The sequence below is a fragment of the Bombina bombina genome, chromosome 1 (genome assembly GCF_027579735.1).
Source record: "Bombina bombina isolate aBomBom1 chromosome 1, aBomBom1.pri, whole genome shotgun sequence".
NCBI classification, from domain to species: domain Eukaryota; kingdom Metazoa; phylum Chordata; class Amphibia; order Anura; family Bombinatoridae; genus Bombina; species Bombina bombina.
In genome coordinates this window covers 1307577527-1307599844 of record NC_069499.1, presented here as the reverse complement: position 1 = coordinate 1307599844, position 22318 = coordinate 1307577527, and the positions used below count along the sequence as shown (strand labels likewise).

At 36.1% G+C, this 22318-nt stretch overlaps 1 protein-coding gene across 1 annotated transcript in view; it reads left to right on the top strand.

Annotated features, from left to right (window-relative positions):
* Positions 1 to 12311: 12311 nt before the first annotated feature.
* The window catches only part of VSTM2B (V-set and transmembrane domain containing 2B), a 209027-nt gene continuing 199020 nt past the window's right edge, over positions 12312 to 22318 (top strand). The window contains exons 1-4 of the mRNA XM_053695150.1: positions 12312 to 13108; positions 13850 to 14034; positions 16030 to 16062; positions 19923 to 20280. Of these exons, the coding sequence (XP_053551125.1) occupies positions 13027 to 13108; positions 13850 to 14034; positions 16030 to 16062; positions 19923 to 20280 (658 nt within the window). The 5' untranslated portion in view covers positions 12312 to 13026. The remainder of the gene's footprint in view (positions 13109 to 13849; positions 14035 to 16029; positions 16063 to 19922; positions 20281 to 22318) is intronic.

Genomic DNA, 22318 nt, shown 5'->3' with positions numbered 1-22318 from the left:
ATTCAGCCAGCTATCATGCATTTAAACTCTAACTATAATCATGTTGCAGTTTTTCTTCCACCTAAGCAGAAGCATGAATTATTCTCACAAAATAAAATATATTTACAGATCAGTTTAATGTTTGAGTAGTTGCCAGCTCCAATGTTATTTAAAAAATATTATTATTACTATTATTATTATTATTATTGTTATTAATAATTATAATAATAATACAAATAATAATAAAAGTATATTTCACACCTGACCTCACATCATCAAAGACCTGCAGGTATATCAAACACCTACTGTCATTGCCCCCTCTCATAAGTTGCATTTTCAAGGGAAGGAGATGTTATGTGTTTTAAAACAAATCTTAGAATAACATTTTAAAGGGACATGAAACCCACATTTTTTCTTTCATGATTTAGAAAGTGCATGCAATTTTAGACAACTTTCTAATTTACTTCTTCTAGAAATTTTTCTTCATTCTTGTGATATCCTTTGCTGAAAAGCATATCTAGGTAGACTTACTAGCTGCTGATTGGTGGCAGCACATAGATGCCTCGTGTGATTGGCTCACACATGTGCATTACTATTTATTCACCAAAGAATGAAGCAAATTAGATAATAGAAGTAAAATGGAATGTTGTTTAAAATTGTATTTTCTACTTTAATCAGGAAAGAAAATGTTGGGTTCAGTGTCCATATAAGGGAGTATTTTGTCAATTATGCTGTATTAATATCATTTATTTTTAGATTATCATGTTCCTAGAAGAATGGAAGCAGGACCAGTATAAGCAAATAACTTGTTCTCTATGGAGAGACTGGATTAGATTACTGAAAAGTCTTTAATGTATACAAACATGCAAACAAGTTATTAAACTTCAAAGTTTTATATCATGCATGTAAAAAAGCAAATGGACTTACAAATGTAGAAAGAAATTGTTCTGATGTGTAAGAGCATTATATTACTGCACTATTGCTCACATCTAACTATCACCTAGATTACGAGTTTTGCGCTAAACAGGGTGTGAAACTAACGCCAAAAAGGTTGCGTTATTTCACTTGCCATTACGAGTTATTGAAAAGCCTCCTTGTGCATGCGTTATGGTGGCGTTAAGCTCCATACCGCATAAAATCCAAGGGCTGATTTGACGTGCTCGTGCATGCTTTCCCTCATAGACATCAATCGGGAGAGTGTTAGAAAAAGACACCTGAAGTGCGGAATGAAAAATTTCCGTAACGCAACCCCATTGATGTCTATGGGGGAAAAAAGTTATGTTTAAACCTAACACCCTAACATAAACCCCAAATCTAAACACCCCTAATCCACCGCCCCCGACATCGCTGACACTAATAAAAGTTGTTAATCCCTATTCCGCCACTCCCCGACATCGCCGACACTATAATAAAGTGATTAACCCCTATTCCGCTGCTCCCCGACATCGCCGACACTATAATAAAGTGATTAACCCCTATTCTGCCACTGCCCGACATCGCCGACACTATAATAAAGTGACTAACCCCTATTCCGCTGCTCCCCGACATCGCCGACACTATAATAAAGTTATTACCCCGATTCCGCCACTTCCCGACATCGCCAACACTAATAAAAGCTATTAACCCCTAATCTGCCACTCCCCAACATCGCCGACACTATAATAAAGTTATTAACCCCTAAACCTCTGGCCTCCCACATCGCCGCCACTAAATACACCTATTAACCCTTAAACCTCCGCCCCCCGCATCACAAAACACTAAATTAAACGATTAACCACTAAACCTAACACCCCCTAACTTTAAATTAAAATTACAATATAACTATATTTAAATAAATAAAAACTTACCTGTGAAATAAAAAAAAATAACATTAAACTATAAATTACCTAACTATTCTAATAAAATAAAAAAATACTACCAATTAAAATATCTAAATTACAAATTTAAAAAAAACTAACACTACGAAAAAAATAAATCTAAATTACAACTAAAAAAATGCTTATAAAAAAGTAATAAAAGAAATTATCAAAAATAAAAACAATTACACCTAATCAAATAGCCCTAAAAATAAAAAAGCCCCCCCAAAATAAAAACACCCCCTAGCCTACAATGAACTACCAATAGCCCTTAAAAGGGCCTTTTAATGGGCATTGCCCTAAGTTAAACAGCTCTTTTACCTGTAAAAAAAATACAAAGTCCCCCCAACAGTAAAACCCACCACCCAACCAACCCCCCAAAATAAAAAACCTAACTCTAAAAAAAAAATCTAAGCTACCCATTGCCCCTTAAAAAACCTAATGCTAACCCCAGAATATCTATCCATGGTTCCTGAAGTCCGGACATCCATCTTCATCCAGGCGGCGACACCTTCATTCATCTCGGGGACTTCTTCTATCTTCATCCCTGTGGCACGGAGTGGAGCTATTCTGGACGGCAAAGACATCCTGTGCAGAGCGTCCTCTTCATACGGTCACCGCCGTACAATGAAGTTGAATGCAAGGTATCCGTTTCAAAATGGCGTACCTTGCATTCCTATTGATGATTTGATTCTTCAAATTCAAATCAACCAATAGGATGAGAGCTTCTGAAATCCTATTGGCTGTTTTGAACAGCCAATAGGATGAGAGCTACTGAAATCCTATTGGCTGTTCAAATCAGTCAATAGGATTTCAGTAGCTCTCATCCTATTGGCTGTATTGAATTTGAAGAATAAAATCAGCCAATAGGAATGCAAGGTACGCCATTTTGAAACAGCTAACTTGCATTCAACTTCAGTGTACGGTGGTGACCGTATGAAGAGGACGCTCCACGCAGGATGGGATCGGCTACCAGGATAGCTCCGCTCCATGCTGCCGGGATGAAGATAGAAGACTGTTTCATTTAGGGCAATGCCGTACAAAAGGCCCTTTTAAGGGTTATTGGTAGTTAATTGTAGGCTAGGAGGTGTTTTTATTTTGGGGGGGACTTTTTTATTTTTATAGGGCTATTAGATTAGGTGTAATTGTTTTTTATTTTTTATAATTTTGTTTATTATTTTTTGTAAGCTTAGTGGGTTTTTTTCCCGTAATTTAGTGTTTATTATTCTTTGTAATTTTAGTTTTTTTTTTTAATTTTTAATTTAGATATTTTAATTGGTAGTACATTTTTATTTTATTATAATAGTTATGTTAGGTTAATTATAGTTTAATGTTAGGTTTATTTTTATTTCACAGGTAAGCTTTTATTTATTTAAATATAGTTATATTGTAATTTTAATTTAAAGTTAGTAGGTGTTAGGTTTTAGGGGTTAATAGTTTAATTTAGTGTTTTGCAATGTGGGGGGCCGGCGGTTTAGGGGTCAATAGGTGTATTTAGTGGCAGCGATGTGGGAGGCTGGAGGTTTAGGGGTTAATAGGTTTATTATAGTGTTGGCGATGTTGGCAGGCAGCGGATTAGAGGTTAATATATTTAAATAGTGTTGGCGATGTGGGTGGGTGGCAGATTAGGGGTTAATAGGTTTAATAGTCGCAATGTGGGTGGGCGGCAGATAAGGGGTTAATACGTTTTAAATAGTGTTTGTGATGCAGAAGGGCGACGGTTTAGGGGTAAATAGGTAGTTTATGGGTGTTAGTGTAATTTGTAACATTTTTGTTATGAGTTTTGTGAAACATTTATGTTTCGCAAAATCTATAACTACTGCTCTCAGGTGGCGGTATGGATCGTGTCGTTATAGGCTGTAACACAAGCATTTTAGCCGGACCGCACAACCTGTAATACTGACGCTCTGAAAATCCCACACAAAAACGTAATTTTTTTGAGTGTGGAATGGACGTTGCATTACAGGCTAAAATGCTTGTGGTATAGCTATACCGACACGACTCGTAATATGTGTTCCTGGCCATTACGCTGTTAAAAGCCGTACCACAACACTTGTAACCTAGCCGTATGTGTTTAGACTCTGCAGAGGGGTTAAGCGCACAGTTAAAGTCACATTCATAGAAGCAATGCACTACTAGGACCTAGATAAACACATCTGGTGAGCCAATGATAAGAAGCATACCTATGTAGATACCAATCACCAGCTAGCTCCCAGTGGTGCATTGATTTTCCTGAGCCTACCTAGGTATGCTCCTCAACAAATGATATAAATAGAACAAAGTACATTTGATAATAACATTTAAAAGCCTCTTAAAATTGCATGCTCTATCCAAATCATAACGGTTTAATTTTCTCTTTAGTTTCCTTTTAAATTATTGTTTTCCATTAAAATATAAATTAATTTTGTTTAATTTGGCAATGAAATTGACAAGAATTGCTTCTTCGTGTACAACTGAAAAAAGATCTACTCTTTACTTACTGATCTGAACAACTCCCATATCTATATTGGTATAAAAGGAAATGTCTCTGCAAATGGGAAACAAAGAAACCATTTTATTTAAGACAGATGCAAACAAAAAAAGGTACAAAATATAGAATTTTTAAGGGGACTAGCTAACTAACAGACTCCTTGTCAAGAAATAAAAATGGATATAACAAATAAAATATCACTGTTTCTATATATTTTCAAAAAATGTTATGAAAATTAAATAATTTTATATATTACATCATTAGCTTCTAAAACATAAGTTCATAAGTATTCTGCATTGTTTAACAGAAAAAAAAAAGAAATGCATATAACAATTTATTTTAAATGCACAATGACTGTATGTAGATAGATAGATAGATAGATAGATAGATAGATAGATAGATAGATAGATAGATAGATAGATAGATAGATAGACAGACAGACAGACAGAGAGATAGATAGATAGATAGATAGATAGATAGATAGATAGATAGATAGATAGATAGATGTAGATAGATAATGTATATGCTTCTTAGAGATGATGCAGAGTAGAGGAAAAACTGTAAAAATATGGATTAACCTTTGTGCACAGACTGCTTAAAGTGAATGTAAATTTTGATGTTTAAGTGCCCGGTTTTTAAAACTTTGATTAAAAACAGGGGCACTTTAATTCATCAAAATTTACATTTCACTCCTGTTGTGACAAAAAACTTACCTTTTAAACTTCACAGCAGCTGCAGCTTTCTCCGGTCTCACAAGCCATTTCTGATGTCAGAAATGATTGATAGGTCATCCTCCAATCACAGATTCCCCCCCGGGGGATTCAGTGTCTGATTCACTGCTGTGATTGGAGGAAGCCAGATACCTCATTTTAGACCCAGGAAGAGGCTTTGAAACAGGTGGAGGAAGCTGGAGCTGCTGTGAAGATTAAAAGGTAAGTTTTTTTTCACAACAGGAGTGAAATGAAAATATTGATGAATTAAAGTGCCCCTGTTTTTAATCAAAGTTTTAAAAACCGGGCACTTTAGCATCAAAATTTACATTCACTTTAATGCCAGTATGTCAGCCTCCCGAGTCCCTACCAGTAATTCTGGCTGCTTTGCAATGCCTTGTAGATAAATACCCTTAGTGATTTATAATGAATTGGTTTAGGAGAAGCTAGAATGGCCCCTTATGCCAAGATCTCTCAAGAGTTTAAAACCTAGAATACTTACTATTATAGAGTTAATTGTGTCCAAAATGTTTGCTTATCTTTTTTAATGTATTTTTTTATCACAGTTTATATATAATTGTGCATAAAACGAAATGTTATTATATAAGATGATATCTCACCTTAAAGAAAAACATGGAAGCAACAATGTTTTTACATGGAAGATGAAAATATGTTTAGAAGCCTAGGGTGCTGGTGAAATGCATTCTACGCAGCCGTAAAGTGATTTTAAACTCTTCCCTTTTTAAAATTCAGATCCAGAATGTTAGTGATATTTCAGATGTAGTTTCATTCATCAGTTGTAACGAAGATGCGCTATAACTTTTTAATATAGAAATGAAATTCAAAGTCAATTTTCCAGTGAGCTAAACGTTTGAATTGTTGTCCAATCAGCGCTCTCCCCATATGGCACTTTTGTTTTACCTAGAGTGCTGATTGAACAACAATTCAAACCGTTAGCTCACAGAAAAATTTACTTTTGAAGTGAGAGGTGGAGAATTTTATATCTATATTAAAAGTAAGTTATAGCATATCTTCATCACAACTCATAAATGAAACACCATCTAAAATATCACTAACATTCCACATCTGATTTTAAAAAGGGGAGAGTTTATCATCACTTTAAGTAATCACTGTTACAATGTTGTAAAATATCAAAAGGACAAAAAAGTACAAAAAGAAAATGTTATAATGTTTTATTATTGTACTGTTCCCTGCATATAACTATGGGCAAGATTACAAGTGGAGCACTAAATATAGTTTGCATGCAAGCGATATTAGCGCTCCACTTTGTAATTCCAGCACACAATAATGTGTGCTGGTATTACAAGTTAATTGCAATGCAAACACAAGCTTGCGTTCACATTACTAGGAAGCATTGCTCTCACGCAAGCACGCTTCAATAGGCTCCTATGGGAGCCTCGTTCTGTTGTCATCACAGAAGGCATCAGAACCTCGAGCAGCGAAGGTGGTAAGTAGCGCAGTGATGAGCAGCATTTTTATATATATATTTATGTGTTAATATGTGTATATACACACATTAACATATATATATATATATATATATATATATATATATATATATATATATATATATATATATAAGCAATCCATTATAGAAGAGGACTGCACTCACTGGATTTGGTATATAATGAGTGCAGTCCTCTTCTATAATGGATTATTGATATACCTGACTTGGCACCCTGGTTGATGTCCCTATTGCATTGTGAGTGCAGACACACATGGAAGTTATATATATAAGCATATACATATATATATTTGTATTGCGTTCTATGGGAACACACAGTTCCCATAGACTGCAATGTGAAGGCCCTTTTGCCTGTTTCCAAATTTGCCTGCGGGAGTGCAATAATTTAGCGCTCCTATTTATTTAACCTCTGCAAATGGATAAAACACATATTAAGTCAGCTCCAGGGCAGCAGTGCTTTGCTGGGACCTAGGTGAACAGACCTGGTGAACCAATGACAAGAGGTATATGGTTGTAACTACCAATCAGCAGCTAGCTCCCAGTAGTGCATTGCTGCTCCAGAGCCTTTCTATATATGATTTCTAACAAAGAATACCAAGAAAACAAAGTAAATTTGATAACCAAAGAAAATTGAAAGGTTTCTTAATGATTCAGAAAGAGCATGCAATTTTAAGCTACTTTCTAATTTACTCCTATTATTAATTTTTAGCCACCAATCAGCAAGCGCTACCCAGGTGCTGATCCAAAAATGGGTCGGCACCTAAGCTTACATTCCTGGGGGTTTTTTTCAAATAAAGATACCAAGAGAACAAAGACAAATTGATAATAGGAGTAAATTAGAAAGTTGCATAAAATTGCATGCTCTATCTAAATTATGAAAGAAAAAAAATGTGGGTTGTATATCCCTTTAAACTGAAAAAAAATTAAATCAAGTAAAGAAGCACTGTTAAAATATTTTGTAAAAAAAAAGTTGCTACAGCTATTCGGAAATATATTTATATATGAAACTAATGTAGAAGTACATGTTTGTGCACAACTCATCTGTAGGGATAGATTGCTCAATGATTGATAAGGAAAACTAAAGCAGCCCTAGTGGTGTGTGTGTAAAATGTGTGTGTGTTGTAGTAGGTGTGTGTGTATGTGTGTGTGTTGTAGTATGTAGTATGTGTGTGTAAAAGGCGAAAGATTTGTGCGTTCTGAAGAGAAACCAGGGTATGTAGTATGTGTGTGTGTGTATGTAGTACACATGTGTGTGTAGTGTATGTGTGTGTCTGTGTGTAGTATGTAGTATGTGTGTGTAAAAGGCAAAAGATTTGTGCGCTCTGAAGAGAAACCAGGGTATGTAGTATGTGTGTGTATATGTAGTACGTGTGTGTGTATGTAGTAAGCATGTGTATGTGTAGTGTATGTGTGTGTCTGTACTATATGTGTGTATGCAATAAGTGTGTGTGTGTTTTAATAAGTGTCTGTCTGTGTGTAGTGTGTGTGTATGCAATAAGTGTGTGTGTGAGGGCTTAAAGGGAAACTGAACCCAAATTGTTTTCTTTTGTGATTCAGATAGAGCATGCAATTTTAAGCAACTTTCTAATTTACTCCTATTATCAATTTTTCTTCGTTCTCTTGCTATCTTTATTTGAAAAAGAAGGCATCTAAGCTCTTTTTTTGTTTCGGACCCTGGACAGCACTTGTTTATTGGTGGGTGAATTTATCTACCAATAAGCAAGAACAATCCAGGCCAAAAATGGGCTGGCATCTAAACTTACATTCTTGCATTTCAAATAAAGATACCAAGAGAATGAAGCAAATTTGATAATAGGAGTAAATTAGAAAGTTGCTTAAAATTGCATGCTCTATCTGAATCACGAAAGAAAAAAAATTGGGTCCAGTGTCCCTTTAAGTGTGTTTGTGTAGTGTGTGTATAATAAGTGTGTGTATAAGGGTTTAAGTGTATTTGTATTGTGTGTGTGTATGCGTGTGTAGTGTGTGTATGTTGTATGTGTGGGGGGGTTTAAGTGTGTTTGTGTAGTGTGTATGTGTGTAGTGTGCGTATGTAGTGTGTGTATATAGTATGTGTGTGTGTGTGTAATATGTGTGTGTATGGGAGTTTAAGTGTGTTTGTGTTGTGTGTGTGTGTAGTGTATGTTGTGTGTGGGGAGGTTGTGTAGTGTGTGTGTGTATCGTGTGTATTTTGTATATGTGTGTGTGTGTAATAAGTTTGTGTGTGGGGGGGGTGTAAGTGTGCGTGTGTGTATTTGTGTGTGTGTATACTGTATATAAATATATATGTGTGTATAATAAGTGTGTGTGTGTGCTGTATATAAATATATACAGAACCACAATGTGTCTATTAGGCATGGGGAAACATTACTGCATTACTAAACAGAAGTAGTCTTTTGTGACATAATTTCATATACAAATCTACACATCTGATGTTTATTTAAAGGGACAGTCTACACCAGAATTTTTATTGTTTTAAAAGATAGATAATCCCTTTATTATACATTTCCCAGTTTTGCATAACTAACACATTTATAATATACTTTTAACCTCTGTGATTATCTTCTATCTAAGCCTCTGCAAACTGCCCCTTTTTTCAGTTCTTTTGACAGACTTGCAGTCTAGCCAATCAGTGCCTGCTCCCAGATAACTTCTCGTGCACGAGCACAGTGTTATCTATATGAAATACGTGAACTAACACCCTCTAGTGGTGAAAAACTGTTAAAATGCAATCTGAAAGAGGTGGGCTTCAAGGTCTAAGAAATTAGCATATGAACCTCCTAGGTTAAGCTTTCAACTAAGAATACCAAGAGAACAAAGCAAAATTGGTGATAAAAGTAAATTGGAAAATTGTTTAAAATTACATGCTCTATCTGAATCATGAAAGTTTATTTTGGCCTAGACTGTCCCTTTAATGTTATATTTGGAATGGACATGTCTAATTTTGAACAATGTCCCTTTCAGCATGTGTAGATTTAATAACTATTAAAATATATTAAAATGCATGTTCACGGCATACATTACCTGAGAAGTATTTAGAAGTCTTGTGAAATTTGACAAACCTAAAGCATACCCTGTACTGAGATAGCTGAATTCTGCATATCATTTCCATAACATGTATACTTGAGTGCTTTCCTTAAATGAGATGAAGTCCCACTACCAGGATTGTCCACTCCATTCCGGTAACCAAACCATACGTGGTTGCACACTGTCCCTTATTGCTGTAAATCATCCATCTGTCCCCACCTACTCCAGATGTGATGCTCCAGTTTGAAGGTTAGGCTGCTTCTCTGCCGTTTTAAAACATTATGACAAGTCACATCTGATTTCAGCTACAAGCCAATGACCAGGTAGATATGCTGTACTTCTACAAGTAACATGATAACAACATTGAGCAATTTGACCTGTTTGCCCAATATATGTGATTTGTAGCCCCTTAATGCATTATGGGTTAAATAAAAAGTGTGTGTTTTGCTTTATTAGTCTGCACTTGCTCTGTTAGATTTTATGTTTTATTTCTCTCTTCTGTCGTTAAGTTTCTCTGTCTCTGTGGCCCTCAGTCTGAGTACCCCATGGTGCTGGCACTCAGACAAACTCTTTCTGTTTGTGTAGCATTTTCTTTCTTTATTTCTAGAGCTCTCACCTTTTCAGCTGTCTATTGAAAACCACCTCTCTATACTCCATTTCAGGGGGATTCTGCTTACTTGATACGTCCCCGCAGCAGTATCAGCGTCCCCCAGACCCCTCCCTGAGAGGGGAGCCTGAATGCTCACTATGAGCTGCAGCCCCTCAGTGCTCTGCAGTGTATTCCTGGACACTGCAAAGCAAAACATTTGGGGAGGAGAATCCCACATGACAAGCAAAGAAGCACATTAGCTCCCCAGCAACTGGCATGTCACAGTCTGTTCCCAACTACCTGCCAGGGTGGTGGATTACATATATGAAGAGTGCTCTACCCACACCGGTAGCTACAGCAAGCCTGTTCCATTTCACTGCATAGGTGGGGGGATCTCTGAGCAATATTCTCACTGCTAACTTTGAATGAAGAAGAGATGCAGAGTCTGGATACACTGTTAATGCACAAATAGAGGATACAACTGCAGAAACCTCTGGCTACTTGTTCCTGGGGTCCTGTGATTATTATCTTCCCCTCTGCCCCCCATCAATTGGATGCTCTCTGTATCAGACCCAATGCTGTAGATCTTGAATCCCCACACTGCATGGCAGAGCTGAGAGGTGAGCAATCTATGATGTTAGCTGCTGCTCAATCTTTAGGATACCTGTTCCTTCTATGGTTTGTTTCTTGACTGAAACGTGCAGAAACCTTCTGTTTAAATATACTGAAGGTTCACGACTGCATAGCTGCTTCTTCTATGTGCAGAATATTGATATCATTTTATGAAGTCAGCAGAGTGTCAGCCAGCCTTATTTATTCTTCATATAGTGGACAATAAATTAATCAATGGCTTTATTAATCTTACAGGTAGATTGAAGCTGCATTACACACACAGTGTGTGTATACTTTGTAGAATATTATATCATAAGATAATATAGATAAGATGTAGATGATAAAAATTGTAGATGTTCACAGTGGAGGTATTTTGCATGTTTGCTTTGTATGTCACTGAAATCGCCCAGCAGATAAAACTCATAGAAATGGATTTAAATATTACATGTCCTTGCAGCTGTGAGATGTGTCATGCACCATTGTGTTTATTTGTCTGATTGTTTACCAAAAAGCACTCATTCATATCTCAAAATAAACACTATCACTGAAAAACATTTAGCTTACTCTCTACACATTTGTATGATTAAAATGTGTGTGTGTGTTTTTTTTTAGATAAATACATATATTACTTTAGAGGAATTGGTAAACCCCATAAGTGCTGGATGTGTGCAGCAAAGCCTTTTAAATCATCTGTGAGGGGGTCAATTTGTGCTCAGGGTAATGAGAGGAAAAAGCTAATGATTTGAATTGTCTCCTGTTCCAGAAAGTGCAATAACCTCTAGATAGATGCAATGCATTTCAGTTAATCGCTAACAGGAATCGTGATATTCTGTATTGTTTCCCAAACACAAAACCATTTGCTACTTTTACTTGGAAAAAAAAAGTAAAAGCCTTTGTTTGCCCCTGTTGTTGTGACAAGTGACCCCCACACGCATACTGATATTTCATTTATTTAGTTTTCTCTTCACTGTTATCTCACAACTTCACTATCCAACCCCCCCCCCCCCCTCCAAATCTGTTTTCTCTCCATAACAATCCTCGCCCTATTGGCAATGCATATCTTGAGAACAGAAGGGGTTAAATCGGTAATTCTCAGTCTAGGGCTCCCAGCCTGCGGCTGAGAGTGTCACACAGGATTAGGGCTTCGACAGAAAACATCATGGACCACGGTTTACAGTATTTAACCGTTTATATAAACTCTCTTAATCGTGAAAATGTTATTTTAGATTTTAAGGACATGTATTTTGCCATCTAGTCTACGTGAACTTCCATGCTCATAGTATTTATAACACTTTAATTTATTAATAATTTGATTGGGTGTCATAGATATATAGAATTCATTTAGGGCTGTCACATGCTGTTTAATGGCACGCCAATGGTCCGTCATAGCAAGAAAGTTTGGGAAACATTGGGTTAAACAAACGTGTCCTTTGCCACCCCCCTTCCCCTCCGCCCCCTCTGCTTTTAGTGGAGTGGAGAAAGCAGGGTGCATGAATTGGTGCATTGATGAGCCTTTTTGGCTAAAGTGGATGCCGGTTTTAACCTCCTCTATATTTGGTCACAATTCTAGGTCCAAATGGTCACACAGTGTATCGTAATATATTATATTTGGTGTTAACAAACCATTAAGATGGGGAAACGGACTGGTGAAATTGCATATTATAGGTGTTCTCTCTTGTGGATTTTGAAGTAAAAACATAAATTGATTTAGTTCCAGGTCTGCTCTGCTCAAAAAGGATCCAGAGTGGAGAAGGGAGACAAGGCTGATTCTGAAGTGCCATTAGATTATTTTGTCTGATTAATAACCAATGAATGGGGAACCCGGGTCACAAACTGCAAGGCATCGATTTTTTTCAATGATCGGAGTGACAGGAAGACTCTTGGCTGACTCAGAAAGTCCAGTGTGCCACAGAGCTTAATATTGGGATGGGTCTTGGAAGGAACACCTTATCAGATCTTCTCCTGGAAAACAAGAGATCTTACCCTATCAGTGGAAGTTGAATACCGTCTTTATCTGTTCTGGAGATCATCAGAGTTGGTGAAATAATAGAAGATTGGTGAAAGGATCAAGCCTAATCTAAAAAGGGCATCTCATCATTTTCAATGTGGATGTTATAACTGGTTTTATATTTGTGGGGTTTGACTATTTTGGAAATATATATATATATTAAACGTTGGACCAAATATCCAAGAAACTTGTGTATGTTCTACTTTTCTGCAATGGGATTGGAAATCTCTTAGTTGTGTGCTGGTGGCGATCTAGTAATCTGTTTTTGATAGCTCCTTGCCCTAACATTGACATGTATGAAATGGAAAAACAAGGATTGCTCAGTGCTCTGTGTTACTTGATGCTGAACTCGCCTCTGTTATTTAGTGTAAACGGTGAGTATCTCTTACCTTACCCTGAGTGTACCCTGATTGCACAATTACATGCAGGGATTCATATGGGGGGGGGGCACTTAGCACCCAGATGTAATGAGGTACCCAACCTCTCATATAATATATGCAGCTCGTAGATAATCACTTGCGGTTGCATCTGACCAGATTGTATTGTTGATGTTCACTATGAATTTTGTGTGGTTGCATAAAGCAAACACATTTCAAAAATAGTTATTTCAATATAATAGCATATGCATTGCAGTATTAGAAGAAGCCTTATATAACCTGACTGATGTAAAGAGTTGTATATGTAACCTTTAACTCATTTAACTATATTATATATACATTCCTTAAACATAATCATACTTTTAATATTGGTTCATATACGATTTACCATACTGCAGTATGTATTGATAGTCTGTTGGGCAGATTAGAAAAGCTATTCTTGCAGTATTGTGTACTCATCCTTCTCACTGATTCTTTGTAACCTGGTAATCCAGAGACGTTATAGTTATGTTATAGGAGACTGTCATCATCAGTTAACATGGGAAGAGATTGCTTTCATTAGAGACAGGGATTCTGAGAGGTTTTTTTATTGCTTCAGCTTCTAAACCGCTGGAGTCTCATTTAACAAACTGCTTTAAACCCATGAGTAAAGCCAGATCAGATTACACTGGAACAGGCTGATATTGTCTATTAATCTCTCCTGTTAACCACCCCTGTAATTCTATCTTCTCCTCTCAGCCACATTTACTGAAGTCCCCAAAGATGTGACAATAAGGGAGGGAGATGATATTGAGATGCCTTGTGCTTTCCGGGCCAGCGGATCCACATCTTTCTCACTGGAAATCCAGTGGTGGTACCTTAAGGAACCAGCCAGGGAGATGGCACATGAGTTAGCTATCAGTGCCCCTGGAAGCAGAAACAAGGTAATGGTTATATATTACATTTGCTATAAGTGGTGAAACACACATGCATGATTGACATAACCCCTCCCCCCCCCCCACCTCGGCTACAAAAATATCTACTAAAATGTATTACAGTCAGGCTCAGTAGGTGTTTTAATTAATTAAATACATGGTGCAGATTGTTGACATAGTCAACCTCGTTGTGTTAAAAAAAATGTTTCAGAATCACAAAAAAAGAATTCCAGGTGCACCAATATCCAGATATAATTTTCCTTAAACATTGACGTATAACAGCATTGTTTCCAGGTTAGGTCGGTGCATAATTTTAGTCCTTTTACTGACAAACATCAAAGCTTTTCTTATAATACTCAAAGGTTCTCTGTTTCTCTAAATTGATTATTTACTTATATTGAAACGGAACACCACGGCCAGCTATTTTCTATTTCAAAGTTTGTGCTGAAGAGACCATTCATCCATTTATATCTCAAATTAAGCCTAGAATCCTCTATATATGTTTAAGGTAGAGCAACACAACCTGAGACTACACAGGGTCAACTTTAGCTCTCTTACTTTGTACTCTCTCTCTCTCTCTCTCTCTCTCTCTCTCTCTCTCTCTCTCTCTCTCTCTCTCTCTCACACACACACACATCATACATTACAAACAAACACTCTCACACACATATACATTACAAACAAACACTCTCACACACATATACATACACAAACACACACTACATACACACATACTCTCTCATACACGTCTCTGTTTCTATCTATCATCTATCTATCTATCTATCTATCTATCTCTTTATCTCTCTCTATTTATCATCAATCTATCTATCTATTTATCGTTCTATTTATTTATCTATCATCTATCTATCATCTATCTATCTATCTATCTATCTATATATATTTATCTATCATCAATCTATCTATCTCTTTATCTCTATCTATTTATCAATCATCTATCATTCAATCAATCAATCAATCAATCAATCTATCTATCTATCATCTATCTATCTATCTATCTATCACCATACCTATCCTTTATCTATCTATCTATCTATCTATCTATCTATCTATCTATTATCTATCATCTACCTATTTCATTTTTCTGCCACTTATCTTGGTTGCTGAGCCTTTCTTCTAATCTTTTTCTTTCTTTCTCTCTTCTCCTCTCTTTTTCTGCCTGTCTCTCTGCCTTCCTCTGTTCCTTTCCCCAATATTATTCATTGTCTGCATTTAACATGTTCCTTGTTCTGCCTTCTCTTTCCCTTCACTATTATATTTCTCTCTCTGCCCTCCCCCTCCCCTCCACAATCTGATTCCCTTTTTTCTGACCTAACTATCCTTTCCCTATACCCTCTGTTTACTCACCCTTCACCTCATCTCTCACTCTCTCTTTGTCTCTTCTTCAGAATATAAATGCACAAAGACACAACTGATAATTACATTATTATTGCCACAACTCATCCTGTTCCTTACATGTAGCATTCACAATGACAGTTGGTACTTTTACTAAGGGGCTACATTTATGAGTTACTGCAATATAATAACTAAATATAAAAAGACCCGAAAACAAATTGTGATGTGTGGGAGGACAGTTCAGAAAGTACAGCTGAGAAACGAATGTGATATTTATTCCTATTAGTTATATATGTAAATACCTCTCTAGAAGGCAGCCTGGTTGTAAACACATTAGGGATATACTTTATCTACTTTTGTCTATGGGTGATTATTAGGATGGAATATTGTCAGCCAATGAACAAAAACAAATCCTACAATACAACGGGCAAAATCTATATATGGTGGATAACATTTATAGATAGGTCATAGATAGATAAAAGGATAGGTATGTAGATAGATTGATAGATAGATATGTAGATAGATATGTAGATAGATAATTGATAGATAGATAGATAGATAGATAGATAGATACCGATATAGGTATATAGATATATTTGAATGTGTTCAAAGCTTCACAAATATATAACAAATGTGTATTCCTTGTTTTAGGTCATATCAAATAAGGACGCCACAAAAATCAGTGTAAGTGATTTTAATAAATAATTCTATTTGGGGGGAAATCAATGAATTGTATGTTACCACATCCACCTGCAAGGGTTGAAAAAATTAATTATAATGATGAATATTATTATTATTATTATTATTATTATTATTATTACCACCATCCTCATCCTCCTCATCATTGTCATCCTTCAGTCTTTAAATTTGATTTATGTTGACATGGCAACATAATGTCCCTTCTGGTATTAAATACTTGATATTTCCATAAAAACTACAACTATCACTTTAATTCTTCTTTTTCCCAAATCGCTATATGTTGGATAGGTCAGTGGTTAGCTGTAGTGCATTACTGTAATCATTACTGGTGGTTTAATATGATCTGCATGCTCCTCTGGCAACAGTTACTAATATGTTGGGGTTTCAGAAACAGAAGGAGCTACAATAGATTTTTAACAAGGTATTTAAAGTAAATAAGGTTTCAATGCAGACAGTGAACTGGATTACATTGGTTACTTTTAATTATATATTAGTATTAAACCATTACAATATTTATATTCAAATATAGGAGTAAAATATTGTTATTAACTAAAACACATGGTTTATTTATATCTCTTGTTGATGGTTACATGTTAAAGTAAATAGGTACTGCTCTGGTGCTCTACACATGCAGAGTCAGTTCAGACAAGTTGTTTGCAATATACTGTTCTACAGATTTATGTAATAAAACGTTTGGACATATCTCAAAATGTTTCCATTTTTAAAATAAGATATAGCTGTGGTAGGAGAGGAGTTTTATGACATTGAATAGGGTAAATGTCCTATTTGAAAACATGTTTCTCCAATAATATGCTGGTCTTAGTGCCATTTTATTAAGGAGAAAATAAGACAGGATGCATAGAGCTCTTAAATCTAGTTTAAAGTCAATTGACCTTTTCTAATACCTCATTCTGGGGCCTCTGGGCGGATACTAGATGAGCTCAGTTTAGTTCAGGATTGCTGATATTTTGTATACAATAAGGGACATTAGCTGGTGTTTTGTGCTTAGGACAAAGTGACCCAGAATCACGCAGCTGGGTTAAAAACGGAACACTAGGAATGTTAGCATAATGAAGGCTACACTCAGGATCATCCTTTGCAACAACTGACTAGTCATTTTCCATGAAAAAAAAATACCCCTTATTGTTTATTATTTGTAGAAAGCTTCTATTTGAATTAAGCTTGTTGTGATACAAGGATTAGATTATCTCTTGATATAAATTATCTTTCTAGTGATCATGTTTACTTCACACATCAAGTAAAAACAATTAATGGCAAAGCAGCTAATATATGCATTTGACATATGATTACAAGTTAAAATTAGAATTGCTCTGATATTATCTTATGTATATTTCATGATATTAAACAAAAATAAGTGATGCATTTGCCAATGTTAATGACGTTATTAAGGCCATAGCAATCCCATTTAAGCAGATAATCAACCTGCCAGGCAGACAACACTTTAGTATAAATATTATGTAAGCTTTGCCAGCCATATTGCAAAATATATAGGTAAAAGGGTCTTATAGATAATTGTAAGATTGGGATATGATATTGCCTATAACTGATACAGATACATTAAAAATAAGAGCAAAGAAAATGATTCAGAAATAAAATGTATATTTGCTTTAATAATAGGGAAAACTTGAATAATGGTTATAAATGATACTTGCAGTTTTCTGCTAGAAGCAGATACAGCTTCGTTTGGACAAGTGGGAACAGAACTGAGGTTTAAGGTTTCAGGGTTAACCACAGTCTTCTATCTTTTATAGCAGAATTTATATATCCCCAGATGTAATCAGTGGATCGGAGGTGCAGGACTAGTTATGTAAGAAGAACTATAGGTGTCAGTAAAAATGATACATGAGAGTAATTTGTCTGTTATCATGGCTTTTCTAAGACTCACTTGAGATATACAGTATGTTTAGTAAGTGAATATTAAATGACATCAGGTGGATTGTGTGTCATGCTAAGTGAAAATGAATCTGCTAGGATGGACCTGAGGTTTATTTCAGGTATATAACCTGTTCTAGTGCTGGATCAGATGGGACCAGTACACATATAACTCACTATATGGTGAACACTGACATATCCAACATAGAAAGGATTTTATGGAAATCTTGTGTGTGTGTATGTAGTGTGCGTGCACTTGTAGTGTGTGTGTATGTAGTGTGCTTGTAGTGTGTGTTTATGTGTGTGTAGTGTGTGTTTATGTGTGTGTATAGTGTGTGAATATGTGTGTATGTGCGTGCATGTGTGTAATGTGTATGTATGTAGTGTGTGTATGTGTGTGCTGTGTTTATGTGCGTGTAGTGTGTATAGTGTGTGAATGTGTGTGCATGTGTGTAGTGTGTATGTAGTGTGTTAGTGTGTGTGTGTGCTTGTAGTGTGTGTGTATGTAGTGTATGTAGTGTGTTAGTGTGTGTGTGCTTGTAGTGTGTGTGTATGTGTGTGCGGTGTTTATGTGCATGTAGTGTGTATAGTGTGTGAATGTGTGTGTTTGTGTCTGTATGTGCGTGCATGTGTGTAGTGTGTATGTGTGTGTGCTGTGTTTATGTGCGTGTAGTGTGTATAGTGTGTGAATGTGTGTGTTTGTGTGTATGTGGGTGCGTGTAGTGTGTGGTGTGTATGTGTGTGTATGTAGAATGTGTATGTAGTGTGTGTGTGTGTGTGCGTGTGCTTGTTGTGTGTGTGCGTGCTGTGTTTATGTGCGCATAGTGTGTGAATGTGTGTGTGTTTGCATATGTATGTGTGTGCATGTGTGTATTATGTACGTGTGTGTGCGTGTAGTGTGTGGTGTGTATGTGTGTGTGTATATGTTTTTAGTGTGTGTGAGTTTATATTCAGATGTACCCTGTTTAATGGCACATTTAAACATCTGAATTGTATTATATGTTTGCAAGTTACTAGAACTTATAGTCTAGTTTAACCTTTCAGATGCCAGAGTCAAATATCTGATCCAGAGGTGTATTAAAGCATTAATCATGTTGGGCCTATCTCAATTTAATGGCTCACTGATTAAAGATAAAGCAATATTGAAAATGTTTTGAATGTGTTTATTGGGGTCCTGCAGGTAGCAGAGCAAACAAACTTACACAGAAAGCCGAATTTATTGAGATAAAGAATACTAATTGGTTGAATGTGAAGATTTCACTTGTGTTTTATATTTAAGGGAGTAGTATTAGATAAAAGGGGTGATGGCAATGTAAAAAGGGTGGTATATGATCAGTTTAGTGATTCTGAAATATAATATTTTGGGGTTTAGAAAAGGGTAAAAAAAAATCATTTTATTTTTGGGATGGGGAGAGAATTTGATAGATTTAGCAATGGGGTCTGATATTGCAGGGCAGAAGCAAAGGGTAAGACTGTAACTGTATAATAATGTAACTGTTATAATCATGTGGCTCAGATTACTGGTACATATAATTATCAATGCCCTATTACTGGGGGGCATGCTACTGCCAAATGAGGAAAAGTTTAGGCATCTATTCACTGATGTCGATGTCACTGGGGATTTTTTTGGTATTCCGGTTATTTTGGTAATTTGGTGTTTCCAGGGTATTATTGGTATTATCTTTTTGGGGGTCTGTTACGATGGTGTCATTGTAATTTTAGGGTCAGTGGCAGGATGTCATAGTATAGTCGTCAGGTTTATATTGAGATGTAGTTTACTAACTGGGGCCTTGTTTTCATTGAGGTGGTAAAGTTTGGAAACTGATGGTGAAAATATTTATCTCCATTACCAATTTCGGTTATTGTAAATCAGATTACTGGGGATCAGGTTTTTGTGGATAGCGTCAAGTTATTGGGCACCCGACACTGACCCAATACCCAATCTTTTGCAGACGGTCCGGGTCCAGGGCAATGACATCTCACATCGGCTGCGACTGTCTAACGTACGGAAGCAGGATGAGGGGATATATGAGTGTCGGGTGTCAGATTATGGGGACGATGAGACCCAGGAGCACAAAGCCCAGGCCATGCTTCGGGTCACAGCCCGCTACTCCCCACCAGACATGCAGGCGGCTGAGGCCGTGTCCCATATCCAGAGCAGCGGGCCCCGCAGGAGCAGCCCCATAAGCAGAGCTACACCAGAGCCCGGCAATAAGCGGCCCCCACCACCAGGAGACAGCCAGCCACCGTCTCCTGCCTCCTCTGCTTCCCCTGGGAGAGCAGCCATCCTGCGTCAGCAGCCTGGATCCGGTAAGTTGGGCAGCAGTGGCACCTGTTGGCCAAATGATGAATGATGTTAGATATTCTTGTTGCTCTGACTAGACACACACTCTCCACATTCAGAGACACAGTAACACAACTATGTTGTATCATTAGCAAACATAAAGTTTAACACCGTCACACATAAACACTGTGCTACCATGTCACAATATTATTATATTAGCTATAACTAAATAGTATGGCTGTCCACTGGTAGAATATACTGACTCATGTGATATAACTCAAATATTGTAGTATCAATGTCATTGCACTTTAAAACCGTGTAAAATGTATATTGTAATACTGTTACACCCACAGTCACGCAGATTTGTAAGGTCATTAAAGAAATGAGGCACTAATATAAAATGTCAGTAACTGATCATTTTGTATAGCTGCCACAGGCTGTAAATGTACAGGGGACATAAATGTTATCACTGTCACCAGTTATACTGTACTGTATATATACAGTAAGTAAAGTCACAACTGTATGCTTAAAGAACAATTTAGCATGGCACACAGTCCCAATGACAATCTAGAAAAATAAATTTATGATTCGGATGCAAATACTATACCACTTTGAGATGGAGGGGAATGCATTGTTTACACTATATCCACCCTCTAAATTTTTGTTTTTAATTTGTGTTAGGCACCTTTTTTGTTGATTAAGATTACCATAAAAAAATGTATTGAAATACTGTAATATACTAAATCAATTAAAGTATACATAGATGTATTGTTACAGTGTCATATAAATGTATTGTAATGTGATAAACCTAACTTTTTAAAATTAGCAAAGTAAATTGCAGTACTGACACATTAAGCAGTTTCATAGATCAACTGAGCATCAGAATCAAACTGACAATATTATCAGCATACTGAGAATATGTACAGTCAAGTAAACATTCTGAGCTTACACATATTTATACCATGTAAGTCTCTCATACCAGCAGGAACAAATACATAATAACCATTAAAGCTGATACAGTTATGTCTCATATCTCTTTAACACACTAAAGCAGTTAATTAGCTATGCATGTAAAAGAAAAGTTACTATTTCGAGCAATGGAGACTGGATTTTGCTAGCATCAGCAAAGAGTTTTCACCGTGTAGCAACAGTTTTAAAGGACCAGTCAACACATTAGATTTGCATAATCAATAAATGCAAGATAACAATACAATGCAATAGCACTTAGTCTGAACTTCAAATGAGTAGTAGATTTTTTTATAACAAATTTCAAAGTTATGTATATTTCCACTCCCCTTGTACCATGTGATAGCAATCAGCCAATCACAAATGCATATACGTATAGTCTGTGAATTCCTGCACATGCTCAGTAGGATCTGGTGACTCAAAAAATGTAAATATAAAAGACTGTGCACATTTTTTTAATGAAAGTAAATTGTAAAGTTGTTTAAAACGACATGCTGTATCTGAATCATGAAAATTTAATTTAACCTGAGTGTCCCTTTAAAGCAATAATGTTTTGTTGTAAATGAACAATAGCAGCAGTGTCTGGTTAAAAACTCTCACATTTTGTACAATAGCAGGAAAATGTAAATAAATACTCTCTCTCTATATATGTGTGTGTGTAGTCTGAAACATGCATGACAATATAATAATCTCATGTCACTAGGACTCACTGTATTACTTTAATATCATCTAGACACAGTTAAATGCTATACACATTTCTTTGTTTTATAACAAAGAGGTACAGTGTAACACATTCATAGTGTAGTGCTCATTTCATATACAACACTGCCATCTAATGTTCACAGTGTTAACATTCATTTATAAGAGTCCAAATAATCCAGCTGCAATTCACATAAATACCATATGCCTTTAAACAGTTAGTGTTATATAAAGTTGTCATTGAAAACAAAACAGCTTCTCCAGTTTTAACAATTTATGTGTTATTCTAGGAAAGGTCAGTTCACTAGATTCATACAACTGCATTGGTCTCTCTGGCATCATGAGTCTTTACAATTGTTATGTTATTACTTGTTACCTCTTACTAAAGCTCAGTCTATA